This window comes from Chroicocephalus ridibundus, chromosome 8 (assembly GCF_963924245.1).
Source record: "Chroicocephalus ridibundus chromosome 8, bChrRid1.1, whole genome shotgun sequence".
NCBI classification, from domain to species: domain Eukaryota; kingdom Metazoa; phylum Chordata; class Aves; order Charadriiformes; family Laridae; genus Chroicocephalus; species Chroicocephalus ridibundus.
Window position 1 is genome coordinate 44,115,753 of NC_086291.1, and position 17,825 is coordinate 44,133,577.

At 41.0% G+C, this 17,825-nt stretch overlaps 1 protein-coding gene across 1 annotated transcript; it reads right to left on the reverse strand.

Moving 5' to 3' along the window:
- Positions 1-1,457: 1,457 nt before the first annotated feature.
- On the reverse strand, positions 1,458-14,766 carry TMEM114 (transmembrane protein 114). Its single transcript, XM_063344668.1, has 4 exons — positions 14,558-14,766; positions 13,412-13,492; positions 4,381-4,518; positions 1,458-1,690 (listed from the first exon to the last, which is right to left on the reverse strand). The coding sequence occupies exons 1-4, from the start codon at positions 14,739-14,741 to the stop codon at positions 1,458-1,460; spliced, it is 636 nt and encodes a 211-aa protein (XP_063200738.1). The 5' UTR covers positions 14,742-14,766.
- Positions 14,767-17,825: the final 3,059 nt, after the last annotated feature.

Genomic DNA, 17,825 nt, shown 5'->3' on the forward strand with positions numbered 1-17,825 from the left:
GGAAAAATTAATAAAGAAAAACTGGATTGCTTGGCATCTAATACGAAATTCAGGTGTCCTGTGTGTTCAGTTTTACTCAGCAGTTTTCAGCACACTTAAACACATGCTAGTATAGAAATCATGTTACTGATTTCATGAAAAGGAAGCGTCATCATAATTGTTAAGTAAAATCTGGGAAATGCATCAGATACATCTTCTGCATTACAAAATTGAACAAGCAGCTAGCAATAAGCTGAAAGAGATAAGTATGTAGCCTGAGCATCTGATAGATTGAGGCTGGCTACAGTAGTTACAACATCTGGAAAAGCAGTTGTATCTTTCTCTTGCAGTACACTCACCATTGCACTGCACTTAAGAACTTCACCATCACAGTCACTACCGTCTGCCAGATAACTAGTATCAAGTCATTCACAGTATCTGGGCCTTAGATCCTTTCATTTTATCACAGCACCAAAGCTCATTTTTAGAAAATTACTCATTTCTTTGTTTTCACCCTATAAGTTAACGATTTTAGGAAAGAGAATGTGATGCTGTGTCTCTCCTTAGACATTACACATAGATGGCATGGATTAGGCTTCTGGAGTTCTCTGGTTTCTCAAATCAACCCATTTTGGTGTGCTGTCACAAGGAAAGTGCAATTATGGTACAGGAGAGAGGAGGGCCTCTTTGGGGAGACATGAGAAGAGAAAGATCCTATAAATATAGAAGGTGTACACCAGAGTAAAGATTAATCATCACCTCACTAGATGTCCTAGCCATGCCCTAGTGCTGGGGATTATCACTAGAGTTCTCCAAATATTCTGAAGTTCTTCCTATTCTGGATCTTTACTTCTGATTTTACTTCGTGCAACAAAACCATGTTAAGTATGCAATCTTAACTGCGGATGTTTATGCCTCACTCTCTCTCCCTGGGTTCAGGTGTATAGACATCATATATCCCTCCTCCAAAGGCAGCAGGAAGGAAGCACTACCTACCACAATGTAGCCATCTCAGAGCAGCTCTGCTGGTAGAGGCTGCCAACACAATTGGAATCCTAGGCATGCTTACTAAGAGTCCCAGAGGAGAGACAAAAGCTAAGCGGACCATGCAGACTGGCCTGCAAGGCACTCTGAGGCGCTTTGCTGGGCCAAAAGAAAGCAAGAAATCTGCCTCGTTCTAAGCAATGAATGGAGATGTTTTACGAGCTGCCAGCTGAAATTATTTTGGAAACACTAACACTGCAATGTACTTTCTTCTAAAGTCACAAGAGTTTCCTTATTGACAACACTTGAAATGTTTTACTGATTTATCAGAATCTTTGTGTTTTATAGCTTACTGTGAGGAACAGGGTTTATGGCAGCTGACAAGATACTCAGTCACAGCCTTGCTGCTTTTGTTACCCCTAGTGACCAGTTGGACCAAGCAATCCCCATTTCTAGGCTCTGCAGGGTTCTGTTGTTGCAATGATACCTGTTGTTCATAACGCCTGTTCACGTCGCTGTTTCACACCCACAACTCTTGCTGCCAGGAGAAACACAGCTCCGGTGAGCACTTCTGCAACAAAGGAGATCCAGACTAGTGCCAATGACCAGCCAAACCTGATGTCGATTTCTACCAGGAGATCCTTACTCCTCAGGAGGCAGACAGCTTCTTCAAAGGCAGCAGCTGAATACGCAATATAAACACTGATCCCAGTAAGTGTAATAAGAGCTGGGAGAGAAAAACATATTCAGCTAGTTAGCATCCATTGCAGAAATTAAAAATTAATTTGATATCACCTGGGGCTTCTTCACCACTCTCCTTCCTGTCTACCCAGACCAGATCGCGAGTTAGCCCCTGTTTACCTTTGACATCTAGTTGAGGCTGGGTTTTGGGGAAGGGTGAGAAGGAAGTAAAGGGAGGGTTATTTTTGTCCATTCAGTTTAATGTGTTCTCACTGTTAAATACTGAATCAAAATGTATAACAGCAAGCCTCTCACAATAAAAATCCAGTCATGTCTTTTAGAGGTATCTAATGCATGTACATCTCTGGCTTTGATACTGTATTATAATGCATCCTGATTTTTCACTCCTGTGCACCATGTACAGTTGTCTACCTCTATGCAAGAAAGCTCATGGAGAGAGGGATTCTTGTATTTCAGGTCAGTGACCTGAATTTAGACTGGTTTCTCATTTTGAGTATTCTAAGTTTCGTGTGTTCAATGTAAATGTGTTGTCTTTACTGTCACCTCCCACCAAGTGTTGTGGAGTCATGAATATTCCTCACTTCCAAATAATTGAGCCAAAGACATCCTTGGAGCAGACTAAAAATAAATTAATAAAGGCACTCAAACAAGAAGCCAGATGTTTTCTGAATGAAAGGACTGTACAGAAGCTAGCAAACTTAGGGAATGGCACATCTAGCACAAGTACATGCTACATCCTGGGCCTGGCATCTACGTTACTCAAAGGACATATAATAACTTATGACTTGACTGGATCAGTGGCAGGAAAGATGCGATAGAAAGGCCCTGAATTAAAGGACTGTAGCCCAGGGAAAGTAGATACCAGAACACTTGTAGGGCAAGATACTGTCTTATCTGATTCTGAGGGAGAAAAATTTTGGTCTGGCTTTCTGTTAAATCACAGTAAGTCTAGATGAGTCTGCATTTTTTTGCCAGAAAGAAAAGTCTGAGTAAAGACAAACCAAGACAAAAGTGTATTGGGTTATCCAACAGTCAAAATTCATACTCATATTCCTGATTTTAACCATGCTGTGATGCCTGTATCTTATTCTAGTCCTTTGCAAGGGGGAAAAAAATCACTTCTCTATAGCTTTTTTCAGCAGAAATGGAAATGACTGTTTTGTTGACATTTTCAACAAGGTATGCTGAGTTCTGTGATCCCCCTTAAATGTGGCCACATGTCAAAAACTGGGGAAGCATGTAGGATGCCCTGGGATGTGGAACATACTAGTTCTGATATTTTCCAAAAAACTCAGATTTCTGGAATTGCATCATAAAATATTTCTTTCTGCTGACAGAACTATCAATACCAAACTTGGTGAACTGGAATATCCTATAAAACTGTGCATGCCTGTTACATGCATCAAGCCTCAGTGCAGCTGAAACAGCTAAATAATACTGCCTGAGCAGGACGAGGGTCTGGTCTCACAGCAAATGCCACCCTGCATTCTGTTCACGCTGTCCTGGGAAACAGCACTAGTTGCATCTTCAGAACATATTCAAGAACCCGTCTCCTAATACTGTCTTTGTGCTTCCTTTCCCTCTTTGCAACCCCAAGTGTCTTAGGCACAGTACTCCACTCCTCAGCGGGATAATCATGCTTTGCACTTCACAGCTTTTCATCTTTCACTTACTATTTGGAGTAGTTTTCAAATAGCCTAAGCCTTTTTAGTGAATACAGCTTTCTGATGTTCTAAGGAAATAGAACTTACTTTTCTCTTTTTTTTTTTTTCAGAAGGAAAGCATAATGGGGATGGTTGGTCTTTGTAAGAGCATTTCAGACTAAAAAGGTCAGTCAAGACTTTGAGACAGCAGCATTTGCTTCCAGCAATCTCTTAGCATTCTCTTGTTAGAAACAGGACTGTACGATCAGGTGATGAGGGCCAATATTGAGGATCCCCTTTTCTTTTGGGGAAAATTTCTGTTTCAAGTTACATTGTGAAAAAGTACTGAAATTCTATTTGGAGAAGAAAATGAAGATGGATTTAAACCCATTTTTCCTACTTTGATAGAACGTTTTCAGTTTTAATTCATAAATCACTTTCTAAAACACTGAGGTTTTGCTTACAATAAAAATAATAGAAAAGAAAATGTAAAAGAATTTTACTAGCTTTAAATTGAAATGTTACACTCCAATTAAAATAACTCTTTGAGGTTTCCTTTTGTTACCCACAGTTTGGGGACACCACTCTAGTTCAAAACTAGTTGTTCAGCTAATCCAAGAATGCTAGCAAGACCCTTTTCAGGAACTCAATGCAAATGCCTTTGAAAAAATGTCGCTTTTCTTAACAATTGTAAGATCTGTGCAAGGATATCAAATCCCATGCTTTACTAATTCCAAAGTCACTTTGCCATTACTCCATTACCCTGTCTGTAAAGAATTTGGGCACTGCGCTGAAAAGGTGTTAAATCTTCTGTGTTAATGGGCATAGCAAACACATTGTGTTCAATGTGTGACACAAGGATGTATGGTTGTGCGTGATTATTTGCCTTTCCTGACTTTGTTAGTTTTCTATTCCAGAATCCCATCAGGACGTGAGCAGACATCAAGTAAATGAACACCAGCATTATTCTGAAAGCAAACTTGCTTAGCTTTTTTCCCCTGGAAGACAAAGTGATATTTCTCAGATATAATCTCTTATTATTTGAAATGGTTAAGCCAGGATGATACAGTACCTCCAAAAAGAAAAAGCAGTCCCGTCATTAGAAGCAGTAGGTAGGCCCTGGCAAGAATACTGATGAATCCAGTCATTCCTCCAAAAACCATCAATATGAGGCTAAGGGGCATCAGGATGACAAATGTTCCATGCATGTCTGAAGAAAAATGAAGAATGTTAATATTTTACTATTTTATTATGGTGTCATTGTACTAATAACTATTGAGTGCAGAGCCCCTGATCAGGTTCAAAGCCTTATACTGAGCTGCACAAACAAGGAGGTGGACAATCTCTTGGGTTTTCAGTTAAGTCAGCAGTAAAAGTATATGGTATGGACAAAAAGGTAACATACAGGGTAAGCCCTCCACAGGATCACAACTTGTGTTTCAGAGACAACAAATATAAAGGATATGTCTGCATGGATATATTTAAGCAATTAAACTATTCTCAGCTATTAAGCCTAGCTGGACAACAAGTGATGCAATGCACATCAGGTAGTCACTGACAACCTTAATAAAAAGTAGCCCTGGTTATCTGAATCATGCAGATCACAGTGAGTGGCATTGTTTTGTTTGAGTGGTGAGATCCAGCAGATGCTTTGGTTTAACACTTTCTGTTCTGTCACATGTCCTCTGCTGAACTGATCTAGCAAATCGTTGACCTTTTCCTTTGTTGCAGCTGACCATCAACTAGAGGTAAATTTTCCCATCCAGCTCTGATTCTGTGTCTGTCAGTGTTTTCTACAGCAGCTTCACTAAGTACATTAACCTACCCTGGTTGCTTCCTCCCATGCTAAATGTTTTACATTAGTCTTTCTTGATCCCTATAACATTTTAATAGCTGTGTAAACAGAGGGTTGCTATGTATTTTTTCATATCACTCTGCTTTTTCCATCATAAACCATCTTTGTGTCACTGTTCCCTCTCATGCAATCTATCCACAATGTTCAACCCAACCTTTTTGAGAATAATAACCAAAAAAAAAGGTAATTCTAGCTTCCAAAATACAGCATTACGCATTGAAGGGACCACTCTGTCTCCTTGCTTCTAAATTTGAGGATACTCCCTGGTCTTTCCTTCAGCAAAACTGGCCATGGCTGCTGTTGCTGGCTAAGAAACCCAAACCTATAGACAGCAATTCTCAGACGTTAATGGTCAAATCAATCTTCAGCTTACTGGGTATAAACTAGTCTGTCAAAACCGTTTGCAAATCTTAGTTAGTTGCAAATCTCCAAGAGGAGAAATAGCCATGGAACTTAGTTCAGTTTTATATAGTTAGAAGTGGTTGTCAGGGATGTGATACGACATAACGTGACAGCATAGAGATTTGGCACACAATTTAGTTCTCGTATTCTAGAGGGGCAGCAGGAACAGGCCAGTCTTCTGCCCCATTTGTGCTTCCTGAGGGTATTAGGCCTGATTTTGATTCCCCACCATTTTGACATCCATGTGTCCTCTTAGATTTGGTCTTGCATGGAAAAGGCCTTGGGACAAAATCTGATGCAATTAACATTTTAAAGGTAAGAATGGTGCAACTCTGTCCTCCGACCTGGCTTTGCTCGGAAGGAAGAAACATAAACAAGCTCATCACTGGGCCTGTGCTTTGTGATTTTCCAGGCACCCCTCACTAGTCAAAGTTGCTGCTAGTAAACTATACCTTAGGACAGCAACACTAACCATTGCTATTTCTTTGACTTTGCTTTTCATGGTGTGATTTCAGCTACTGCAGCTAGGACTGTAAATTTAGGCAGGACAAGTGCAGGTGAAGAAGATAAGGCTCTGAATGTAACCTTTTGAAGCAAATGGAAAACAAATCCATAACGGAGTATTCTCCTGCACAACCCCAACTCTCACAGCCTGTCTTCATAGGAGCGGTGCTCCAGCCCTCTGATCATCTTCGTGGCCCTCCTCTGGACCCACTCCAACAGGTCCATGTCCTTCTTACATTGGGGGTCCCAGAGCTGGATGCAGTACTGCAGGTGGGGTCTCACCAGAGTGGAGTAGAGGGGCAGAATCCCTTCCCTTGCCCTACTGGTCATGCTGCTTTTGAGGCAGCCCAGGATATGGTTGGTTTTCTGGGCTGCGAGCTCACATTGCCGGCTCGTGTTGACCTTCTCATCCCCCAACACTCTCAAGTCCTTCTCCTCAGCGCTGCTCCCAATCCATTCTCTGCCCAGCCGGTATTTGTGCTTGGGATTGCCCTGGCCCGTGTGCAGGACCTTGCACTTGGCCTTATTGAACTTCATGAGCTTCACATAGGCCCACCTCTCAAGCCTGTCAAAGTCCCTTTGGATGGCATTCCATCCAGCCAATTCCTTATCCACGGAGTGGTCCATCCATCAAATCCAGGCCTCTCCAGTTTATAGACAAGGATGTTGTGCGGGACAGTGTCCAAATCACCTGCAGCTCCTTTAAAATCAAATATTTAATGGGTTGTATTTGATTAAACAGCACTTTTATCACGTCCAGTGTTCTAGTTCAATACCTAATAACCATTTGTCTTTCTATGAAACCTGCAACTGCCTGGAAAACTTATTCTAAAATGCTGCCATGGAAACCACTCGGGAATCTGAATTCATGCCGTCTGGCATATGATATTATGCCATTATATTCCTTGATTAGAGGGACAGAATTAGTTTATAGAAGGACATGACTTAAAATATCTTTACTGTGTTTCTGTCTTCAATAATCATTTGTGAAAGAAGTTAAAACATTAGTTTTGCAGTCATTTTAGTGTTTTTAGGTTGTGTTGAAATACATATTTATGCATTATATAGTATACACATAACTGTCTTCATTTTGATTAAATTAATCTAGTATTGAAAAAACCCCACAACCTAAGCATTTTGCACAAGAAGAGGTATGTGCACTTTCCTGTAAAACACAATTCAGTTTTCCATGTCTGTTTCTCAGCACCCAAGTTCCCTTACAGTCCAACATGAAAGACCCAATAGTTTAATCTTGAAAGTACTGAAACAAACTGATGAACATTAAAAAAGTGCTCCAGGTTTTTTTGTAGAAAAAAATACTTTAGTTGCTTGATCTGAGTTAATGAAGTTTTACACCAGCTAGCCAAAGCTCTTTTACTAGAGGTCTGACCAAACGTCTGTAAGAATGACATCTGCAGTGTGTGTCCAGATCTGTGAATTTGGCAGACATTTCCATATTACCACCCAACACAGTTGTTGATGAGCTGTTTGTGACAGAAACGTGTGGAATGAACTAGAAAAAATGAATGGTGTCAAAAGTAAACAATTGCAAATCTAGCAGTTTTGTTAATCATCTCCTGCTAACACGCTGGAGCTTAATTGTTTCAAACTAACTTTGGATTTGTTTGCACAGCATATAATAGCCAACAGTCTCTAGAAATCTGTAATGGTCACCTCATCAGAAATACTCCAAATGGCAGCAGCTCAGAAAAGCTTAATTAAGGACCTGTTTATCTTCCCCAGCAGTAACTAAATAGACAGTTAGAAAGACAAAAGCCTCTAGCTGAAACAGAATGCTGGCAGTAGCTAAAACCAGTGGGGCTGCTCTGGAAAGACTTGGCAAAGCCAGGAAGGAACAGTGCACTGAGAAAGCCTGGGACGGACGGATGGACGGACGGAAGGACCGAAGGAAGGAAGGCAGGAAGGCAGGAAGGCAGGAAGGCAGGAAGGAAGGAAGGAAGGAAGGAAGGAAGGAAGGCAGGAAGGAAGGAAAACAACTTAGAGAAACAATGAGCAACAGAAAAAAACTGCTGTCTGTGGCTAAATGTGAGGCTTCTGGGCTTGAACCCCAGGGACACGAAGGCCTGGATTCCCTCCTGTTCAGTAGAGAAAAGATGATGGTGGATGAGAGCTCACAGGGTGGGGGTACCCCAGGACAATGAGCTAAGCTCTGGGCTTTGTGTTACTTGTTTTCATTTTGTGCTTTTCTTATGCAACAAGTCTCTGAGGTAAACTTTAAGACAAATTGCAGACAGTAGAAATAAAATAATGCTAGACTTGGTACAGGTGGGCACTGACAAAAACCTTTAATACTAGGAATGGACAGAATGATAAACATAAACGATGCACTGTGGTTCACATTCTATTGCTATGATACCAATGAATTTGAAAATGAGAACATACATTGGAAGTTGTCACTCATTAGGTACATATTTATTGTAAAGTCTACTGTAAGTACCAAAGCAAATTTTCACTGAAACCTCTTTGAAGGACCACCACACTGTTGCTCAGAAACAAAGCAGATCCATTTAGGTGTACACCTACAACATCAATTAGAGTTAGAATTCCTATGTACATCATTTGGGTCTTATTTCATTTGGCCTCTGAACTGGCTCTTGCTAGGTATTCCAGCCCTAGCTGTTTCCTTCTGATAGCTTAAAACCAAAAAAACAAATTGTGAAGAACCGCAAATCCCCCAGGAAAAATGTAACAGCAGCCGAAGAATAAGGCATTCTGGGATTAGCAGCAGGAGTATAAACATGTAACAGTACAAATGAAGCAGGCCCATAAACAGTGGGGAGAAGTGTGAAAGCAACTGGTTAGTGACTATTACAGGGTCCGCATGCTGTAAGGAAATCTAGTCTAGTTAAACTGTACTATTAAACTAATTTTATTGAGGAAGAAACCAAGGCAGCTGTTACACTATAACATCTAAGGTATCAGTAACCACCCCTACTGCAAAGGTTGTTTCCCTATAGGAAGCACTAACTTCCCTGCAGCCTCATGGTTCCAACTACATTGGTATCTAAAAAAAGAAAAATACTCTGGGGAGAATAATTAAAGCAGTTGTGCATGGGCAGCTGCACACTCAAGTCTTCATTTTATAACAAGAAAAACATTTTCTTCCAGCCATACATAAGTGGAAACCACATCCATTAACTGATCATCTCTGGATGGCTCAGGAATACAGGGGAGCACTAAAAAAGTGACTTGTAACAGGAAATCAATCACTGGACATGATGTTCATGTCACTAAAAAAAAAATCAGGATTGTCAGAGGCTTAATCATACCTTGTAGGTATCTAAAACAGATGGTTTGTGTGTCAGGGGCAAAACAGGCAGCCATTAAGAAATAACAGTAGTTCCTTTCACGTTATTTTTCATAACACTAGCCCCAGCTCTGCAGTGTAGATGGGACTCTGCACATCTTGGGAACAAAATGGCCTCTTACATTTTGGTCAAATAACATGTTACAGATGTTGCTTTGATGTGACAAAAGAAAAACAAAAAAGAAAGCTTTATGGCAATTTGTTTTTAAACTATAAAGGGGGGAGCCACACAAAAAAACCCTCTACATTTTAACAAATTTCACCATGCTTTGAAAAAACCTTAGCCACAGCTTTCTAGGAACAGCAAATCATACAGCATTTAGTGCACAAGAATGTAGATGGGAGTAATTTTTATGTTACCAAGCAGGGGTCACTATCCAGCCATAACTGAGACACATAGGAACAGGTTACTTGAGTTTCCAAAAAGTCAAGCTCATAGAAGAGATTTGACAGGTTACATTAGTATGCAGCAAACATATTGCTTTCTTCTTTTGACAGCTCATCTGTCCTGCAAGAAGTAACTGAACCAAGTCCGGAGTACAAATTGATTTTGGTTAGAAATATTTACAAAATTGTTCATTTTGCAGGGATTTTACACTGGTGCTATCTTTAGCTAAATCCATACTAGTATTTACAAATTACTAACAATACAGACTTTGATAAATGAAAAATAGTTATATTAGAAAAAATGACCAAGAGCAACCTTTCCCCAAGGTAATTTCTTGGATTTGGTTTTGTTTGTTTTTTTAAAAGAAATTATTTTACAGAGCTGCAACTCTTGGGGAAATTTTTTCACTAGATTAAATACTGCCATTTCTTCTACACACCACCTTCCCTCCCTCTGTATGTGATCCTCAACATCTTTGATGTGATTTTGAATGTTGTGTTTCTTCTATTGGAAAATGGCAAAGCTGACATTTCAGTTTTAAAGGTGACTTTCAGAGGACTATCTTTAATCCCAGAGGTCACCAAGAGACCCTAGTAACTGTCTAAATTGCTGTGACACTTTCATTTTAATCCTGTATGGGACAGAGGAAAATGTACATCTCCAGTAAAAATATATTTTTTTTAAATGCAGAAATTTCAGAAAAGCTAGTGGTAGGTAGTCTAGCGGTATCTTTCTTTAGACAGTGGCTGATGTTTTAAACAAATATATAGCCACGCCACAATGTAATCTGTAGTAGAAGAATATTTTATATGTTTTGGATTTGAGGGAGAGAGAGGGTATACACCATATGTTCAGCTGGAGGGAGTGGTAAGAAAAGAAATGGAAGTTGAACATACAGGAGAAGGCACGCTTATGTCTAATCCACTAGGGAAATTGCTCAACAATACACCCGCGATGTGAAAATACACCATATTCCCAGGCTTAACAAGATATAGGTTGATTGCCTGAGTAATATTGCTGGTAGCACAGAACTTTAACTTGTACTTCCAATTTTTTTAATTTGCCAGGAGATCTATTTGAAGTACGCTATAAGCCTAAAAGGAATCTGCTGAGGATGAACAGAAGAGACTGGAAATGTGGAGGGAGGGAATGTGAATGCTTTTCATTCTCTAATGAAGGGTTTGTCTTCCGGCAGTGACCAGCACTTCTGCTTCAACTTAGACCCAGCTCCTTGCACTCAGGTATAGACTTTCTCCCATCTTTTTGGCACTTGTGTCTAGTTAAGACATGCCAGGTGAAGAATGGGCGACTGGACTCACAAAGTGTTACTTAAGTGCCTGCATTAGCAGACAGGCCCTCTAAATATTTTTAGCAATAATGGGCAAGAAACACAATTGATATTGACGGAGCACCTGAAATTCAGTCTGCCAATCGAACAGTGAGAAATACGGGTGTACAGCTGGACAGAATGAGATTAATTGCATGTGAATGTGCCTCACACAGACACCTGCACAGGCACACACACATTAAAAAATTATTTTTTGAAGTAACTGATTAAAACTGTGCAACTAGCCTGTTTGCCCCATATAGCAACACATGAAAAAATTACTGCAACTACACTGGAATCCACAATCACAGATTGTCCTCTAAAATGCTAGTTAAAATGTGTTGTAGATGAAGAGGAAGGTTTGCCTTGATCTGCCTAAATATGATTCAGTGACCACAGTCAGAAAATAATTAAGAAAGAAGTGTAAGGGTGAAGTACAAGCTAATATCTCAGTACTTAACAAACCTAGATGTCACTTAGAAATATCTATGTTTCCTAGAAATAAGAAGTACTGGCATGGCACTTCCTACCCATAGCTGCTATTGCTGTGGGTCTGTAGCCTCACCACACCAAAATCGCACTGAAGTTGAACATCTAAAATATTTAAAACTTCACTCTTCAAGGCATTCTAATCAAACCTAGTAGGTTCTTTCAATGAAAGTATCTTTGATTTCTTATCTCGTCATTTTTAGGAAGACTACACCTGCTTATAATAAAATCTGCAAGTGTCTTAGCAGACCTGAAGTCTTTGCCCAGGAACCTAAAAATAGCACTTGATATGAGACTGAAAGATAAAAATTTTCTGAAGCTCTGAAGAGTCCATAAACATAGTTATGTATCCAGTTTTTACTCATATTCACTATTTTCTTACACTTCATGACTACCAAAGAGCTGTCCTTTGTTTCCAAGCCAACATCATTTTTATAATAAAAAAAGCTCTGTACAGCCTCTGCATTTGTTTTTGAAGAGCTGTAATCTAAAGTATCCTCACCTGAGAAAAATGTATCTTTTGCAAATATGAACACAACTTTTGAAATGCTAATAATTTTATCCTGAAATTTTAGATTATCCCCAACATAATAGTTGAGGTGCCAGCGATCAGTCTGGTTAGGTTCAATTAACTTTGAACCCTCAAAGGCTTAAGTCATGCAGCAGATAAACATTTTCACTGATCCTCACAATTTTCAGCAACATAAGCAGCTAAGGCCCTCTGTCTTAATCAAGAAAGATTAAAGAAAAGGCACCTTTCAATTTGAAAGCACTGAGAGACAATCTGTGCTGTTAGTCTTGAATCTGTCAATACGTTTCAGTAGCCCACTGAGATCTCACTCCTATTTTAACTTATTCCTACTTTAACTTTCCAGTTACTATTGCAATACAGCTACATTAGCATCAGTACCTCATAGGCTTACTTTGCCATGTTTGCCACACTTAGCTACATCATGAGATGCTGCTCCAAAAGAATAAAGACTCTCTGAAGGATTGCTCAGGGAAATGTCTGGTTTTGAGGGAAAGAATACCATTTTAAGACACAGGACAAATGCATATATTCCACCTGCAAGGGGAAAACAGCCAGAGTCAGAGAGGAGAGGTAAGTAAATAAAAGATAAAAAAAAAAGCAAGCCCATATACAAGCATGTATGAGAGAAGCATTGTACAGAATATCACACAAAGAAGCTAAATCATCTTTCAGAAGAAGCACAAGAGTATTTGAAAATGTTTAGTTTGGACTTTCTGAAAACATTCTGACAGACAAATCAATCTAAAGAAAAAGACGTAAATACCAACCAACGCAGTTAGAAATTTAAAGTAATCTTTTTAAGCACGATGTTCTTCAAAGACTTTGAACATTACTTTCAGTCATTGATTTATTTTCTTAAATTCCCGCATGCTTAAGGTTTTTTTCAGTCCAAGGAATCCCACTGAAAGGGTAGATCTGTAGCTGTCTTAAAGATTAGTTTAAATGTGTGCTTAAGCGTTTTCAGTGATCAGACTCCTTTGAGGGGATTTTGAACATTTTTGCCTTTTATTTTTAACAACTGAGAACCTTCCTGAGCTATTCCAGGCAGAAACATCTTGCTCCTGTGGAAGAAACTGGCTGAACTTGACATCAAATAGATGGTCATTTCAACACTAATCCCACTTACAGACCACATGCAGTGACAGATATTGTACAGATGCAAAGTCAAAACACTATCTCAAAGAGCTTCCCCTCTGAATCAGAAACGGGACCTTGTAAGTGGCCAAGGAGGGAGGGAAGGGTGGGTGGAAGTACAGAAGTAATATAAAAGTTACTCACACAAAAGCTGTCTGTGTGAATCAGTGATGTTTGCATTCTCATGCCAGAAGGGGTTTACCAAAGGGTAACATTCACTCCTCACTAATAGAGAAGGGAAAAAACAATGAGAAAAAATTAAGCTATAGTATCTTATTGCAATATATCCTTTCTTTTTTTTTGGCATGTACATATGATTAATATAATACTATCTGCTTCAAAAATAGTCATTCCTAGGTAGGGAAGGAAAGGAGGGGATTTTCAGTACCCAGCATTGGCCAACTTCTGCTCCCACAGGGCCTGACCGCTGAAGTCAAGAGGGAAACATCTGCTCATTTCAGTGGGGCTCAGGGTACAGCTAAGGGGAGAATTCCCTTAACCTACTCCTTCTCCCTGCTCCACTGGAAGTAACATCCTTTCTTGCCTGTGAAGAACATTACTTACTCCTTGTTTTTAATGGTGGAATTAAAACCAAAAGTAATATGCTTGGCATACAAAGTAAACTAAATGGGGAAAATCCTATAATATCTGCATAGGGTTTATGCATCTTTCATTAAAATCCAGAACTGTCAAATACCGAGCAGGATCAAATGCAGTGCGACTACCTGGTAAACTTGCTGAGTCTTTTGCCACTTTAGTTAGCATGGAATTAAGTTAATTTTGTTTATGTTTATATTATTTATAGATATTAATGTCAAACTAATAATACTTACATAGATATAATCCATATTAATAATCCTAATATTATTTATGTATAAAAACTATATATTGTTTAATATTATTTATATTTACATTACTTACTATTTATCATTTTAATAGCTTTAACCCAGAAGTTTTGCCCCTTAACTCGCCCTAAGTCAAATGAAAAGACATCTCTTCCCTTCTAAATGGTTGACGCTTATTAAATTACTTTGAACTAAAAGTTAATGTAAAATTAGGTTACAGCAGCAAAAAATTCGCTATCCCCATGTCTCCTTCGGCGAGTAACACAAGAGATGTTCGACAACGAACTGCCGGTGGGTCGAGAGCGCCGACAGGCGAGTGGGGGCTGGTTTTCTTAAGTAAAGCTAAAAAAAGAAGCGGCTATCGCGACGGCATGCTATCGCGACAGGCCGGAGCTGCCTCCCTCCCTCCCCTCCGCTGCGCTGCGCTCCGCTCCCGGGCACTCACCGCGGCAGGTCCGCCACAGACCCGAGTGCGAGCTGAGGGCGTCCGTGCCGTTGGGCGACCTCTCCAGCCTGGAGGCATCGATGATGTACCAGAAGTCCGTCGCGATGGCCACCACGAGGAAGACGAAGCTTGAAACGCCCACCAGGGCCACGAAGAGGGAGAGGACGCCCAAGCTCACCTTCATGCCGCCGCCCGCCCGCCTCAGGCGGACCCAGCGCTCGCGCCCGCGCCGTCTCCTCAGCGCCCGCGCGACGCTCCGGGCCAGCGGGGCCCGCGGCAGGTAGCCCGCCTCGCGCCCCGCCCCGGCCGCGCGGCGGGAAGGGCCGTCTCCCTCAGTTCCTCGCCAGCCGCCCGGCGCCGCGGGAACCCCGCGTCCCGCCGCCACGCCTCAGCCCGGGCTCCCCGCGGCGCCACCGCGCCCCACTCCCGGCCCGGCCCCGCTTTCCCGCCCCGCCTGCCAGCGCCGGCCCGGTCCCGAAGGTCTGGGGACGGGAGTGTGGGGAGGGGGCGCTGAGGCAGTCCCCTGGGGAGCAGGCTGCCTTCCTGGAAAGCGAGACGGGGGAGGGGCGGTATCCTGGTAGCTTTGGCAGCTTTGAAACTCTCGGGTGGTCTCGCCTCAGGACAAAAGCCTCCTTACCCCAAACACCACTGTCCCTGAGGAGAGGCGGGAGCAGAAGCCAAGGTCTGGGGAGCAGGAAGGGTGCTGGTGTTCTTACAGCCTTTCTGCTGTTGTCTGTATTTACAAGAGATTTCCTCTTGTTCTTCCAGATGCCGACCTCTGAAGGACAGATCTAATTTGAAAAGTGGTGTGAGAGAAAGGCAGTAGCGTGGCAATTGCTGCCTGATGCAGTGATGTCTGTACCCTGCTCGGGATCGTTTCCCTGTTAAAGTATCACTGATGGCGGGAAGGACGCAAGCAGTATGCCCTCTTCCAAAAACTTCGGAAGGACAAAAAGTGATGTACTTTCCAGGGGCAGACGTGTTCATGTGTGAGCCCATAAGCCACACTTCACCTAGCCTCCCACTGATATTCGGGCCACTGAAACCTGTTCGATAACAAGGTAAATTGCAGTAACACAACTTTGTTTTTAAATCTGCAGAGCATTTACTATGGAGTTTTACTGCGTCAGTTCACTGGCATAAAGACAGAGTGCAGGTAGGGTCAATAGGGCATCTTGTTTTGTTACTTGTAATTCACCTCAGGCCTTCCAGGGAATTGCTAAGTAACTCCCAGTCATTAAAAAATAATTTATTTTCTGGCATGGACACAGGGCAGAATGTGTGACATCATTAGCCATCCATGGCAACAAGCTATTGTGAACCAGTAGGGTTTCAGCAGTAGGATCAGTCAAAAGGAAAATACTCCTTGAGAGATAGTGTTTATTTAAACACAGTAATCATCAGCCCTACGGACCGCATTTTGCTCTGCAAAAGTACTGAAAGGTGTGTGTTTCCAGGATTATAACAGTCTTTCCATTCAGGAATACACTTCAGCAGCTAAAGCATTATTTCGAGCTTTTACCATCTCTTTCTTAACGACTCCAAGTTGTATTTGTAGTATATGAAAGTTAGTATATGAAAGTGCCTGTGTAGTTCTACAAACTAAGCAGCTGTTACCTCATCGTAATTGTGATGGTCAGGTGATAGAAGCCATACAAGGCTTATGAAGCAAGGTGAAATGTTTTGTTAGACTAACTGATGGAGTAAGAAAAAATGAAAGAGCTTTGGGGCACATGAGTCTTAACTGGGACCCCAGTTTTTTCCAACAGTATTTGCAGAGTTACTTGAATTAGCCCTGCAAACACCATGTATTGAGCAGATTTTTTACCAGGTCTCTTCTCCTAAGTCTAAACCAGAGCCATTCGTACATCTAAACCATCATGCCACTGCAATGATCAGCTGTTGTCATCTTCAATTAAAATCAAACAAAAGCAAAGGGTGTAAAACTGCAGGAACATTTAACCCAGCTGGGTCCAAGCTGTTAATCAGGTATTGTACGAAATGATTACTGCCAGTGATGATCTGTGTCCTGGAGAGTTCTTGTACTAGTCCTGGAGCCCACAAAGTTCTGGACCCATGCTTATTTTTAGAAACATTATTAAATAATGTGTTTTAGCCATTAAGATATGTGGAGGTCCTTGTAGAATCTGTCTAGATTAACTTTACAGTAAACAAAAGTTAGAGCCTGCTAACCCCTATCCTTTTGTGACCAGACCGTGATAATAGAAATGTTTATGTCAAGAATAAATAAACTCTACATGGAGGTTTAATTTCCACATCAGCAAAATCTATTTACGCATTCATTTTCATGCTGAGGAAAAATTAATTCCTACAAAGCCAGAAAACTAAAAAAGTACAGTTCATCAAAACACCTTCATGTATTCATTAGGAAAGGTTCGTAATGAAAGGAAAAAGCCAGTAGTACAGATTAGCTTCTCCAGAGATTTAATTTCCAATTTACTGAGGTCTCTAAAAAGAAAACAAGACTCTTCAAGTTAAACTAGAGTTTTCAGCGTAAAAGATTCAAAATTTTAATCTAGTCTTATCTTTGTGGAGAAGTAGTAACTCACTTTGCGTAGATAGACCAGGTGTTGGTTAGATCTGCTAACATCAATCTGCTGCTCAGAATATCAGAGATAATTCAGAAAATGCTCCCAAAGTTGCAGTACGGAGTACGATGCAGCAAAATTAGCAGTCTTCCAGTTTGAGCAGAGCAGAGCTTGTGTAAGTAACTTTTACCCCATCCATTCTGCTTGCAAGATTACATGGGTGCTAAAGGATTCAGAGGGCATTGTGCTCTGGAAATCACCAGTGTGGCTTCCCAGGACTCTTACTGGGTAAAATACAGCTGTAGTACAGTTCCTTCTTTGTTGTTTTGAACCTGTACTGTACTGGTGCAGTAGAGGCTCAGCCCAGTTATGTTTAATGATTGAAAGCTTTGAGTCCAGATGAGATCCTTGAGGTAATGTTGCTGTGGAAGTACTATACTAATTGTGTTAATACTGGAAAGGGAGTGAAAGCCAGAGAAAGTGATTTGGCACTTTGTGGTCAATCATTCTAAATGGTTTACTGAATATCAGCGCTCTAAGTAGGGAACAGCATGTCATTAATCCTGTTACAAACATGCTTGCTATCAGCAAAACATCCACTTGCTGTCTGGACTTAACTTCTGTCTGGATTTAAAAGAGCAGTTCCTCTCATAGGTTCAGTGTTTGTCTTTTCAAACTATATAAACTATCCACGTGCGTTTGGTCAGCAGCTATACTTT

Coding starts and splice junctions, on each gene's coding strand:
- TMEM114 (XM_063344668.1), bottom strand. CDS start 14,741: ATGAAGGTGAGCTTGGGCGTCCTCTCCCTCTTCGTGGCCCTGGTGGGC. Junction 4,519..13,411: donor TTCACACAGACAGCTTTTGT/GTGAGTAACTTT, acceptor ATTTTTCTTCAG/ACATGCATGGAACATTTGTC. Junction 1,691..4,380: donor ACTGCTTTTTCTTTTTGGAG/GTACTGTATCAT, acceptor TTTCTCTCCCAG/CTCTTATTACACTTACTGGG.